General features: G+C 46.9%; 1 protein-coding gene across 2 annotated transcripts in view; it reads left to right on the top strand.

The window, feature by feature from the left end:
• Window positions 1-10647, top strand: part of mark1 (MAP/microtubule affinity-regulating kinase 1) — a 72688-nt gene extending 62041 nt beyond the window's left edge. For both annotated transcript variants that reach the window (XM_056281082.1, XM_056281083.1), the window contains exons 16-18: window positions 2824-2985; window positions 3378-3638; window positions 6317-10647. In XM_056281082.1, coding sequence (XP_056137057.1) covers window positions 2824-2985; window positions 3378-3638; window positions 6317-6659 — 766 coding nt within the window. In that variant the 3' untranslated portion in view covers window positions 6660-10647. The remainder of the gene's footprint in view (window positions 1-2823; window positions 2986-3377; window positions 3639-6316) is intronic.
• Window positions 10648-12908: the final 2261 nt, after the last annotated feature.

Raw genomic sequence — 12908 nt, forward strand, 5'->3', positions numbered from 1 at the left:
AAGCTCATGTTACCTGGGGGGTTGACATGGAAAAGGGGAGGGATGAAATATCTGGGAGTGTTTGTGGGGAATTAAACTTTTTCAAATAAGAATTGGGAGAATGTTTTGGAAAAAGTAGAAGGGCATCTTAAGAAGTGGAAATGGATTCTACCAAAAATGTCATATAGGGCTTACATGTTAGTAATCAGCAACCTGGTGTCATCAACTCTATCACATTACTTAATATGCGTTGATCCTCCAACCAACCTGCTGGCCAAGATTCAGGCTGTGCTGGGGAACTTTTTCTGGGGCAACTTGCACTGGATTCCTCAGAGTGTACTGTATCTCCCTAAAGCTGAAGGGGGTCAAGGACTGATCCATCTGGTCAGCAGGGGTGCAGCCTTCCGCCTCCAGGTCATTCAGAGATTGCTCACTGGACCTAGAGACTTAGTGTAGAGACCAGCAGCCTGTGCAATATTTCAACGTTGTTGCGGACTCGGAATAGACTTGCCTTTGTTTTTAATGGCTATTAACAACTCAGACCTCAACGGATTGCCTGGTTTTTATCGTGGGCTCATAAGAGTGTGGAATATGTGTAAGAAGGAGAGAATGGGCTGTTCTGACTCTCTGAGCTGGCTTCTAAAAGAGTCGGTGGTGTATGGACACATCCTGCGACATCAAACCCACTGTGTCAAAAACTGTTCTGCCAGGCAAAGGTCGTCATGTTGGGTCAGGTGGTGGAGCTGGCTGGGCTCAATCTTGACAATGCTGCTGTACTAGCATCTCACCTGGGAGTGAAATCCACACACCTCATTAGTTGGGTGCTATGTATGTGAAACGGTCAGCTCATGGAAAAATAACGGGAACTTTTGACATCATACTGTAGTGGTTTTACTCATCCCAATTTTGAAAATCCATTTCCTGGTTTAAAAATTGTTCCTGATCGGAAAAATTGCACGGAGCCATTTTTAGATTTGGGAAATGTTCTTAATGAGAGTCTAAAGGTACGACTATGTATAGTATGATGGTAAAAATCCTGAACAAAGAAAAACTGAGTGGTTGGACTGATACACCCTAGAGAGAATGTGAAGCCAGTCTGGAGGAGTTTATACAAACCACCGTTAATTAAAAAAAGCTGGTGGTCTGCAGTGGAGGGTCTTGCATGGCATAGTGGCAGTCCATGCTTTTGTTTCTGTTAGATCCTAATGTGAATGACAACTGTCCCTATTGTGCCCAGAGAGAAACAGTTTTTTAGACTGTGTGAGGCTTACAACACTATTTTTGCTACTAGAACATTTATTTAGATCATCTGGGGAAAGTTTTTGCAAACGGAATTTTATTTTTGGTTTCAAATACAGCCAACACTTAAAATATAAATGCCACCTCTTAAACTTCATTGCAGGGCAGACAAAAATGGCTATCTATGTGAGCTGGTAAAAAAAGAATTGAAGAGTGTGTAGATGGGATGTTGAACTGTTCTTTAGCAGGATGTTCGAGACCAGGATAACTGTTGTTTAGCGGGACGGTCCAGGCCAGGATAACTGTTGTTTAGCGGGACGGTCCAGGCCAGGATAGCTGTTGTTTAGTGGGACGGTCCAGGCCAGGATAGCTGTTGTTTAGCAGGGTGGTCCAGACCAGGATAACTGTTGTTTAGCCGGATGGTCCAGGCCAGGATAACTGTCGTTTAGCAGGATGGTCCAGACCAGGATAACTGTTGTTTAGCAGGGTGGTCCAGACCAGGATAACTGTTGTTTAGCCGGATGGTCCAGGCCAGGATAACTGTCGTTTAGCAGGATGGTCCAGACCAGGATAACTGTCGTTTAGCCGGATGGTCTAGGCCAGGATAACTGTCGTTTAGCAGGACGGTCCAGACCAGGATAACTGTTGTTTAGCAGGACGGTCCAGACAAGGATAACTGTTGTTTAGCAGGATGGTCCAGACCAGCATACCTGTTGTTTAGTAGGATGGTCCAGACCAGGATAGCTGTTGTTTAGTAGGATGGTCCAGGCCAGGATAACGGTTGTTTAGCAGGATCTTCCAGGCCAGGATAACTGTTGTTTAGCACGTTGGTCCAAGCCAGGATAACTGTTGTTTAGCGGGACGGTCCAGGCCAGGATAACTGTCGTTTAGCAGGGCGGTCCAGGCCAGGATAACTGTCGTTTAGCAGGATGGTCCAGGCCAGGATAACTGTCGTTTAGCAGGATGGTCCAGGCCAGGATAACTGTTGTTTAGCAGGACGGTCCAGAACAGGATAACTGTTGTTTAGTAGGACGGTCTAGGCCAGGATAACTGTTGTTTAGCGGGATGGTCCAGACCAGGATAACTGTTGTTTAGCGGGATGGTCCAGGCCAGGATAACTGTTGTTTAGCGGGGCGGTCCAGGCCAGGATAACTGTTGTTTAGCGGGACGGTCCAGACCAGGATAACTGTTGTTTAGCAGGGCGGTCCAGACCAGGATAACTGTTGTTTAGCGGGATGGTCCAGACCAGGATAACTGTTGTTTAGCAGGATGGTCCAGGCCAGGATCAAGTGGATTTTAATTTTTACAGAGCAGTGAAGGATGTGAACACAGTCACACCATGTGGTGTTATAAAGGTGCTGTGTTCCACCATAAAGGATGAGCTGGTTTCTGCTTTAGAGTTCGCATAAAAGGGGTCTTACCTGTTTTTTTATGTTTTAAGTTGTTGTTGAATGATTATTTTTCGGACTGTTAAAAGATGCATGTTCAGCATTTGCTTGTAATTTGACAAATATTGTTTGTATTGTTAAAAAGATTTCAAGTCTGTTTTTTTTTGTTGTTAAAGATGTTTTAAAAATTCTCTGTCTCTCTCTAACATATTCACAGTTTAACTGAGGTATCCTCAGTTGCCGGTAGTGCCTCCCCATCACCAGGTGCAACTCCATCCCTCCCCTCCACTCGCCCCCGACACGTGAAATCCATGTCAGCGTCCGGCCACCCAATGAAATCTTCCCTTCCTCCGATAGACGACAACGCAGAGTACCAGAGGTACAGTACCAACACACTGATATGGTATACAGACAGAGTACCAGAGGTACAGTACCAACACACTGATATGGTATACAGACAGAGTACCAGAGGTACAGTACCAACACACTGATATGGTTTACAGACAGAGTACCAGAGGTACAGTACCAACACACTGATATGGTATACATACAGAGTACCAGAGGTACAGTACCAACACACTGATATGGTTTACAGACAGAGTACCAGAGGTACAGTACCAACACACTGATATGGTATACAGACAGAGTACCAGAGGTACAGTACCAACACACTGATATGGTATACAGACAGAGTACCAGAGGTACAGTACCAACACACTTATTCACATGTTATATAGACAACAGTACCTCCAACAGGCCCCCCATCTCCAGCCCCCCCTGCCCCCCTTCCTCCTCCCCCTCTGCCCACAGCATCAGCAGCAGTGGTGCCACGCCGGACCGGAGCCGCTTCCCACGCGGTTCCTCCAGCAGGTCCACCTTCCACGGGGCTCAGCTCCGAGACCGGCGCTCCGCCACCTACAACGGACCCCCGGCCTCCCCCTCCCTTTCCCACCACACCGGCAGCCTCACACCCGCCCGCCACGGGACCTCCACTGGCATCATCGGCAAGCTCACCTCCAAGTTTGCACGAAGGTGGGTAAAACACACACACATACGATGCGAAGTGGGGAAGCAGACCCAGGTTCCCTGACGGTGTGATTACATGGGGAATGAGGACATGTCTCCTGGTTATAAAAACAACTTAAAGAGCGATTTGCAGGTTAGACACCCCAAGTCAGGTTAATTTCATTTGCATAGCCCATTCTCACAAATTACACATGTGCCTCACAGCAACACAACATCCTGTCCTTAGACCCTCACAGCGGATAAGGAACAACTCCCTAAAAAACCTTAGACAGGGAGAAAGACTAGGAAGAAACCTCAGGGAGAGCAACAGAGGGGGATCTCTCTCCCAAGACGGACAACGTGACATGTTGTGTTTACACAATTTACACAATACAACATTGAAAGAGGATAACACAATTATAAGATATATGAAGACCATGATGAGGAGGATGCAGAGCAGTATCCAGACACCACCGGAACAACCCAGCACCCGAGCCACACGACCAACATCACCATGTAAAAAGAAGGGGAAAAAAACAGGATAACAAAAGTATATGGCTTTAGAAGATATATATATATATATATATATATAGAAAGAAAATGTGATGAGGGGGATGCCAAGCAGTGTCCAGGTGGTGACCACCATCACCATGGACACCTGGGAGGAGGACAGACTGCATGTGCACACAAGGGAGACTCACATCACACGGATGAAGAGAAAGGAGAAGACATCATTCAGAGAGAGAGAAAAGACGTGAGAGAAGAGAACAGTTTGCAGTAGTCAATAATCTATACTCTATACCCTATACTTTATACTCTAACCTATACTCTATAAACTACAATCTATGCTCTATAATCTCGTCAGCAGAACAGTGGTTAGTAAATTCAGAGACAGAAACCAACCTGCCATGCAGTATAATCTATATACTATAATCTATACTCAATCTATACACTATACACTGTAATCTATAACCTATACTCTGTAATCTCGTCGGCAGAACAGTGGTTAGTAAATTCAGAGACAGAAACCGACCTGCCATGCAGTATAATCTAGATACTATAATCTATACTCAATACTCTGTAATCTCGTCGGCAGAACAGTGGTTGGTAAATTCACTGAGACAGAAACCGACCCACCATGCAGTACAGGTTGTGAAACACTCAGTTTAAAGGCAACTAATTGTAGACGAAGACAAAAAGATGAGGTTTAAGTTTGGATTTAAAGGACTGATTGTCTGATGGCAGCAGGCAGGTTGTTCCACAAGGACAGGGCCCGGTAGGAAAAGGCCCTGCCACCAGCTGTCAGTCTCACCCAGTCCTGGCTTCAGTATCCCATCCTGAACTGCGTTATATCGCCGGGGAATAATCCTCTAGTCTAAAATGAAACCACACACCAACTGTGTTACTCGTAACAGATGCTGCGGCACTGAAATCCCGTCTCTTCACCTGCACAAAATGCAACCGGGCACGCAGGCTAGCAACATTCCTTCCCCCGTTAGGAAAGTCATGGACTCCATGTCCTGACAGGCTGGAGTTTGTCAACCTGCACAAACACAACAATTTATCATAATGATAAGCGATGAAATGCAATATACAACGACTGAGAAAAAAGTCCAACTCACTATATCGTGCCCCCTCAGACTCAATACCCCCTACTACCCAATACCCCTGAGCTGAGGCAGTGCTGAGGAGACCAACTCCCTTCTGTTACAGAATATGAGCTTTGCTCAAAACGGCCACGTTTTCCTCTGAATTTGTGTTTTTACGTCTTGTAAAACATTAAATCCTGCATTAACTTCACAAATGGTCATGTTCAGATAAGTTTTGCCAGGTGAATATGTTCACCTGTAGTGCCAGGTCTTAAGATTCCCATTCGACGTCTGAACTACTAGACAGAAAACCAGCAGTAGAGTCTTTAGGACCACAACTGAGAATAGTCTGGTTAACAATCTGGGCTTGTTCGGTCATGTCAGAACCGACTGTCGGGTTGAGATACATCCGTTTCCTGCACACTGTAGTGTCAGTCATGTCAGCCATTTCCTCATGTCGGGGGTGTCCGGGTGGCGTGGTGGTCTAATCTGTTGCCTACCAACACGAGGATCGCCGGTTTGAATCCCCGTGTTACCTCCGGCTTGGTTGGGCGTCCCTACAGACACAATTGGCTGTGTCTGCGGGTGGGAAGTCGGATGTGTCTTGGTCGCTGCACTAGCGCCTCCTCTGGTCGCCTGTTCGGGGGGGGGGGAACTGGGGGAATAGCATGAGCCCCCCACGTGCTACATCCCCCTGGTGAAACTCCTCACTGTCAGGTGAAAAGAAGCGGCTGGTGACTCCACATGTACTGGAGGAGGCATGTGGTAGTCTGCAGCCCTCCCCGGATCAGCAGAAGGGGTGGAGCAGCGGCTCTGAGAGTGGGGTAATGGGCCAAGCACAATTGGGGAGGAAAAGAAATTTCCTCATGTCTGGAAATCTGAACGCGCCTGTTGTTAGCTGTTTGAATGTCATTCTTTGTCACAAGCTGCATTTCTATCACGTTATTGATTGATGCAAATGTTCAAGTCACCCATCAACAAGCTAAAAGGAAACCCCAAAATTTTGCCGAAAAAAATCTTAAATCCCATATAATGTTTAAGTTTTGTTCTAAGTGGGAAAATAGACAAGAGGTTGGTTATGTGTTACAGAATGTTTGTTTTGTCATCGTCCCCCAGGAGCATATCAGGGGAGCCCAAGGAAGAGCCAAGGGATTCGAAGCCTCGCTCGCTACGCTTCACGTGGAGCATGAAGACCACATCCTCCATGGACCCAGGAGACATGATGAGGGAGATACGGAAGGTCCTGGATGCCAACAACTGTGACTACGAGCAGCGCGAGCGCTTCCTGCTTTTCTGCGTCCACGGTGACGCCCGTCAAGACAGTCTAGCCCAGTGGGAGATGGAGGTGTGCAAGCTGCCCCGCCTGTCCCTCAACGGTGTGCGCTTCAAGAGGATCTCAGGCACGTCCATCGCCTTTAAGAACATCGCTTCCAAAGTGGCTAATGAGCTCAAGCTGTGAAGTTGGTATGACTGAAACAAATTAAATCTTTAAAAAAAGGTTTTGTTCTTCAACTCTCCCAGGATAAAACTTCACAGAATTATGGGTTCAGCACCAGTCCAAGTTGCCTGCTGTCTGTTCAGTTACACCAGTCCCTAAACAAGTCTCATTCATTCATTCCGGGGTGGGGTCGCGGTGGCAGCAAGCTAAGTAGGGCACTCCAGACATCCCTCTCCCCAGCAACGCCCTCAGCTCCTCCTGAGGGATCCCAAGGCGTTCCCAGGCCAGGTTGGACATATAGTCCCTCCAGCGAATTCTGGGTCTACCCTGGGGTCTCCTCCCAGTTGGATGTGCCCGGTAAACCTCCAAAGGAAGGCGCCCAGGAGGCATCCTAATCAGATGCCCGAACCACCTCAACTGGCTCCTGTCGATACAAAGGAGCAGCGGTTCTACTCCGAGCTCCCTCCGGATGTCTGAGCTCCTCACCCTATCTCTAAGGCTGAGCTCAGACACCCTACGGAGGAAACTCATTTCAGCCGCTTGTATCCGCGATCTCACCCAAAGCTGATGACCATAGGTGAGGGTTGGAACAAGGATTGACAGGTAAATTGGGAGCTTTGCCTTCCAGCTCTGCTCCCTCTTCACCACAGGGCAGTACAACGTCCGCCTCACTGCTGATGCTGCGCCAACCTGCCTGTCAATCTCCTGCTCCATCCTCTCCTCACTGGTGAACAAGACCCCGAGATACTTGAACAAGTCCCATTAAATCCAAATGCTACAATAAAGCCAGCACTGCATTCTCAAGCCGCTCTCTGCTGCCTGCAAGTAAATCAGAAGATCTCACTGAACAACTCCAGCAGTCCGTCCCGAACAAAGCCCAGACTCTGAGATTCGGGGCTGCTGGTGATGAAGATGGTGATTGTGCGTGTCTGCTTGAAATAGAATGCATATTCGTTTATCTGACAGAAAACGCTACAACTTCTATTCTCGCAAAGCACCGGCACTTCTCCCGGTGGCTGGTTCTAATACCATGAGGGAAAAAACTCCATTGCTGCAATAACATCCGATGATATTAGCTAATATCTGCTCGTGGTAGCTTGAGGTAACGTCTTCGCTTGGCGAGAACTGACAGAGCTCTCTTTTTCCACTTGTACAGTTGAAACAAAACTGAATGTGTTTTATTTCTCCGTTCCTCGATAGAAGGAGTGGGTGTTGTATAGTTTGGGTTTGTAAAACTGAAAACCTGGTCTATTTGGTTCTCTGTACTTACGTCTCTGGGTTGTTTGAATCTACCCAAGTGTAAATTTGGTCGTTTTGTTTTTTTTTCTTTTACTTCCTATTTTTACTTTTTTTACTCACAAGATGATAGAGAAGAGAATCTTATTTTTTATTTTCCATCAAAAATGAGTTCCTTTTGATGGGACAGGAGAGAGACACTAAGTGCATAGATTGAAACGTCCCTCGACCCAAAACCGTGACCACACGCCTCCTGCTAATGACACACCTCCTGCTAGCAAAGCCTCACCATTATATCAGCTTCAAATATTATGACCCCCCCCAGCCCAGCTCATCCCCAGAGCTGCCAGACCCCCGCAAAACCTCTCATCCAACCTCCCATCTCAGGGCCACAGGGAGACCACTTGACCAAAGGACCACCCCCTCTCTCACATATTTGGGCAGTGAAGAATTCATCTTTTGTCTCATCACCAGACAAAACGGAAAACCTCTTACCAGAACAACAACACAGCCTTCATCCTCAGTCTTCGTACTGTAGATTTAACCAACCGGCAACCTGTGGGGAAGTCCAAATCACCTGTACCAGCTAGGGCTGTGTATTGGCGAGAACCTGGCGATACGATGCGTATCACGATACAGGGGTTACGATTCAATATATTGTGATACTGTAAAAAAGGCGATATATTGTGGTTTCATAGGCCTGTGTTCTTTGTGCTTATGCTACTTCCTGTCTCAGTTTACGTTGTTGCGTTGGCGTGGAAGAGTCACATGGCTGAAGATAGATTACAACACTGTTGTCTAGCGGCCGTGGGGTTACACACAATGTTTGTCACGAACCTTTACATGTAAAAAATAATGGATAGCGTGATTTTGAGAATCGATACAGCATCACAAAAGATAATATCGCGATACTTGAGTATATCGTTATTTTTTTTACACCCCTAGTACCAGCAGCTGGTTTTCTATTCTAGCAGGAAGTTCATTACTGTTCCCGGTGTAGAACCTACCTGAAGGGGGCCTGAATAACTGGAACAGGTAAATGTAATTAACTACCTGCCAGAATAGAAAACCAGCACTATTGCTGGCACCTGAGGACCTGATTGAGGACCACCACGTGACTCCACTCGCTGAGCTACCTAAGAAGGGGATTAGGTGATATGAGAAGTTTGTCTGTGGATCCTCTATGGAGCTACGTAAAGGAAGTCCTCAGAGAATCCACCAGTTGACCGAAGCACGTCAAAGCCCGGCAGGTTCCTGTGGATCTAGCTTAAAGCTCGATGAGCAAAAGTCACCTGCACTGCTCGAGATGCATGGAGACTTCAGCACACCTGAGATCCACCAGAACCTGGACAGGCTTGATCAGGGATGTTTAGCTTGAGTTGTGATACAACCTGATCAGTGTCTTTTCAACTACCGCTTTTCCGTGGCAGAAACGAGTTAATAAACAAATCTTGATTCATCGTTGTACGTAAACGCTATACTGAAAATGTAAATGTCATTTCATGTCATTTTCCATATAGTGATAGTTTCTGTTTATGAACTGGAAATTTATCTTGTTTTCATCAGGTCGTGGACAAACATTTTTTGAAATAGTTTGCATAAACAAGATTATGCGACCCTCGTTACGCGATTAGAATCAAAATTGTCTCAATTTTTTTTCCAGAATCCGAGTTAGAACTAAAGAACTTCTACTCAGTTATCGGCTCATTTCATCATCATCATCAGTTCCGTAACCTATGGAGGTCGTAGGAGCACAGCTGATGCCTCAACAGGTTGAGTCATCATTGTGTTTCAGTAGGGGGAGTGCCTGGTGGTCCCTACCTCCTCTCCAGGTATGGATGGTCGTTGGTTCACAGAGGAACTCATCCGCCCTTTGACAGGTTTTGTTTTTAGTCCCGCTGGGTGTCCACATACCCTCCTCACAACAACCCAAGGGTTGAAGTAGGGGTGCCAGTTTAGTCGCCGACGACCTGGCGGTTGCAAGTAGTTCAGCGTCGTACCCAGGACCAGGCTCATTTCACCATGGGAGAAAAAAAAAGGTAGTTGAGAGTTTTTGTTAACAAAATGATCACTGAAGTTGATGCTAAAAGTCGAATTGTGTTCCCCTCCAGATGATCTGTACTGAGGTGCTGGTTTTGGTGTGATGATGATTACTGGTAGATGTCCATGTATTGAGTCCATCACTTGAACCATTCATCCTGCATCACCTGTTAGTTTCCTGCCTCCCTGCCCCTACAGACTCTTCATCGGTGAATACTTTCCATGTCCGTTAACAGAACCACTGACAGCGGTACGTTTCTGCCTGGTACTTCTGAGGTCCTGGGGTGGTTGTACTAGAGGAACAAATAACGCTTAACTAGAGATGAACAGGTAATGCAAATATGACTCCTTGCTTGTTCCAGGGGGCGCGGCCTGAATATGGTAATTGGCTACAGAGCTGTGACACCCCAAAACAACTTGCTGCGCTGCTGATGTGCACGTGCATTATGGGAGTCGAAGACCTTAATGTGAACTCCACCCTGTCTTCAGCATGCCAGCCAGTCATCTTGTAGGAACTGGGAGCAATATGCTAAAAAGAAAAATCCTTTACTCCTTACTGTGCCTGGTCCCTCCTCTGAGCAGTGGCTGTTTGTAGGTGGGCCGGGGGCGTGGCCTCAGCAGACCAATAGCAGAGGAAAAAGGTTTAAGAACACGTAGACGCTAACTTTGCCCCTCTCCCACCCCCTCATAACCAGGATGAAGGCTTGAAAAGTGCACAATAATAAAGCTGACTTGAAAGTAGAGTGGTGTGGTTTATTCTTTTTTTAATCTTGTTTGTGTCGTAACGACGCTTTTTACACACCACATAACAACAATGTGGGACTTCCACTGTTTGATGCAACTACACGTGGCAAAGCCAAAAACTTGCAACAGGTCTTGTGGCTGTGGTGTTTTCCCAGGGCCATAGGGTATCAGAAAGGTGAGGGGCATTAAAACACCTTCAGGACCACTAACTATCATGTAGCACAAAATTAAACGCATGTATCACTCCGGCGCTGATGCTGAAGGACCAGTTTAAAGTCAAAGCACACGCTCAACACTTTAACGTGCTGGTAACGCAAACAGAGGAGTGTTTCACACTTGATTTCTCTACCCAGATAGCAAAACTGCTGTGGCCCGGACCCGTCCCACACCCGACACTTCATCCGGCCCACATACCGCGTGGAATGATGGCATTTGGGCGGTCCACTCCTGTTTGCCGGATCTGGGCCAGAACCAACCCATAGCAATACCGCATGTGCCACATATTTGCCAAAGGGGGCCATATTTGTTTCGTGATATTTGGGCCATATTCACCAATTACCACACGGGGCACTTCAGGGTCACATCCAGAGCACCACATCTTTGCCCAAAAAGGCCCACATGTGATTTGGCATATTTGGGCCATATTTGCTATTATACATGTGGGCCACTTCAGGCTCACATCCATTTTGTCAGGGCCAGAAGAAGACCATCAGTGCCGCATCATTGCCTGAAGTGGCCCACATCCGGATGCTATCTGGGTATCCAGCGTTTCTGCTGGTATGAAATTCCAACCTGACCTCAGGTCAGTTTCAGTCTCACGCCTGCAGAGGAAATCATAGTCATTTAACAACGACTTCAAGACATAAACAATGATTTAACAACGACTTTTAAGAGTCATTAACAATTGGGGGTGGGGGGTCCCAGAATGCTGGATGAAATTAGCTCTGTCCCTCAACGTTGTTTTGTAAATGGGGACTTGCTACATATTTTTTAACAACTCAGAAACAAGTGAGTTCCTAACATCTCATTTCAATGCCTCAGTCCCGTGGGAAAGTCCAGCTGTTGTTTTGCCCCTTCTAGCCAATCTGCCTCCAACTTCACTTCTGGGTAGGGACCAGGTCGTCAATGCCAGCCCCGCTCTCCAGCCTCTTCTCCATGGTGATCAGTAGTTTGACCCCGTCCACCATCAGCTGCATCAGCTCCACCTCACTGGGGCCAAAGGTCGCAGCGTTGCTCACCCTGTACAACCCTGGGGAGTCTGGGAAAAAGACAAGCCGAACGTTAGAGGGTAAGAACTCTGCTGTCTTTTTAAAACGCCTTTTTTAGATGTGATTTGAATCACTGCAGAATATTCCAAGAGCCAGTATCGCACAACCTTTTATGAGTGCTTGAGGTGGAAATGTTGACATGTCAGAGATTTTATGCGATTAAGGGTTTTGGAATTTCACCCAGAGAACGTTCACCTTTTAACCCAGACTTCATTAAGCGATGTTAAACGTCATTTAGAGTTAGTTCAGCTCTAGGACTCTTGAGAGTTTAGTGCATCTTCTCGGGATACAGGAAGCTCACAGTCCAGTCAGGCAGGTCTTAACCTTAAAGTTATGTTCTGATGAAAATGAAACGGTTGCAGTCGGTGCTTGCTGCATCTCTCCTGGGAAAGTCATCCTAGATAACAGCCATCAAGCTTAACAGCTGCTCAAGTGTTCATGTTGTTAACGTCTGTGGGTTAGTTTTTGTTCTGTGTGGTGTGTAGGTGTTGCATTTGTGGTCGTTTTCCCCTAAAAACGCCATTTCGGAAAATGGAAAAATGGCAAGCTAAGCTAACTGCTAGCCCATGCAGACCGGAAGTTCCGACAACACCGAGGGCGGTTTGACAGGACGCGGACGCGGGGCATGCTAAGCTAACTGCTAGCCCATGCAGACCGGAAGTTCCGACGACACCGAGGACTATCTGACAGGACGCGGGGCATGCTAAGCTAACTGCTAGCCCATGCAGACCGGAAGTTCCGACAATACTGAGGGCGGTGTGGCGGCGGCCTCGACTGTGTTTTTAGTGTCGTCGTGTGGATGCGGGGAATCAGGAACCCTTAATTTGTCATTTCACCTCATGTACTTGCGCGCATGGAGTGAAACGAAATGCCGGTTCCCCCCAGCCCACCGCAGTACAACACAAGGACAACAACACATTCAAGAACTACAAGAACACACATATTCACACGAACACATATATCCAACTAAACAAATCCCTGT

This window comes from Lampris incognitus, chromosome 5 (assembly GCF_029633865.1).
Source record: "Lampris incognitus isolate fLamInc1 chromosome 5, fLamInc1.hap2, whole genome shotgun sequence".
Classification (NCBI taxonomy): domain Eukaryota; kingdom Metazoa; phylum Chordata; class Actinopteri; order Lampriformes; family Lampridae; genus Lampris; species Lampris incognitus.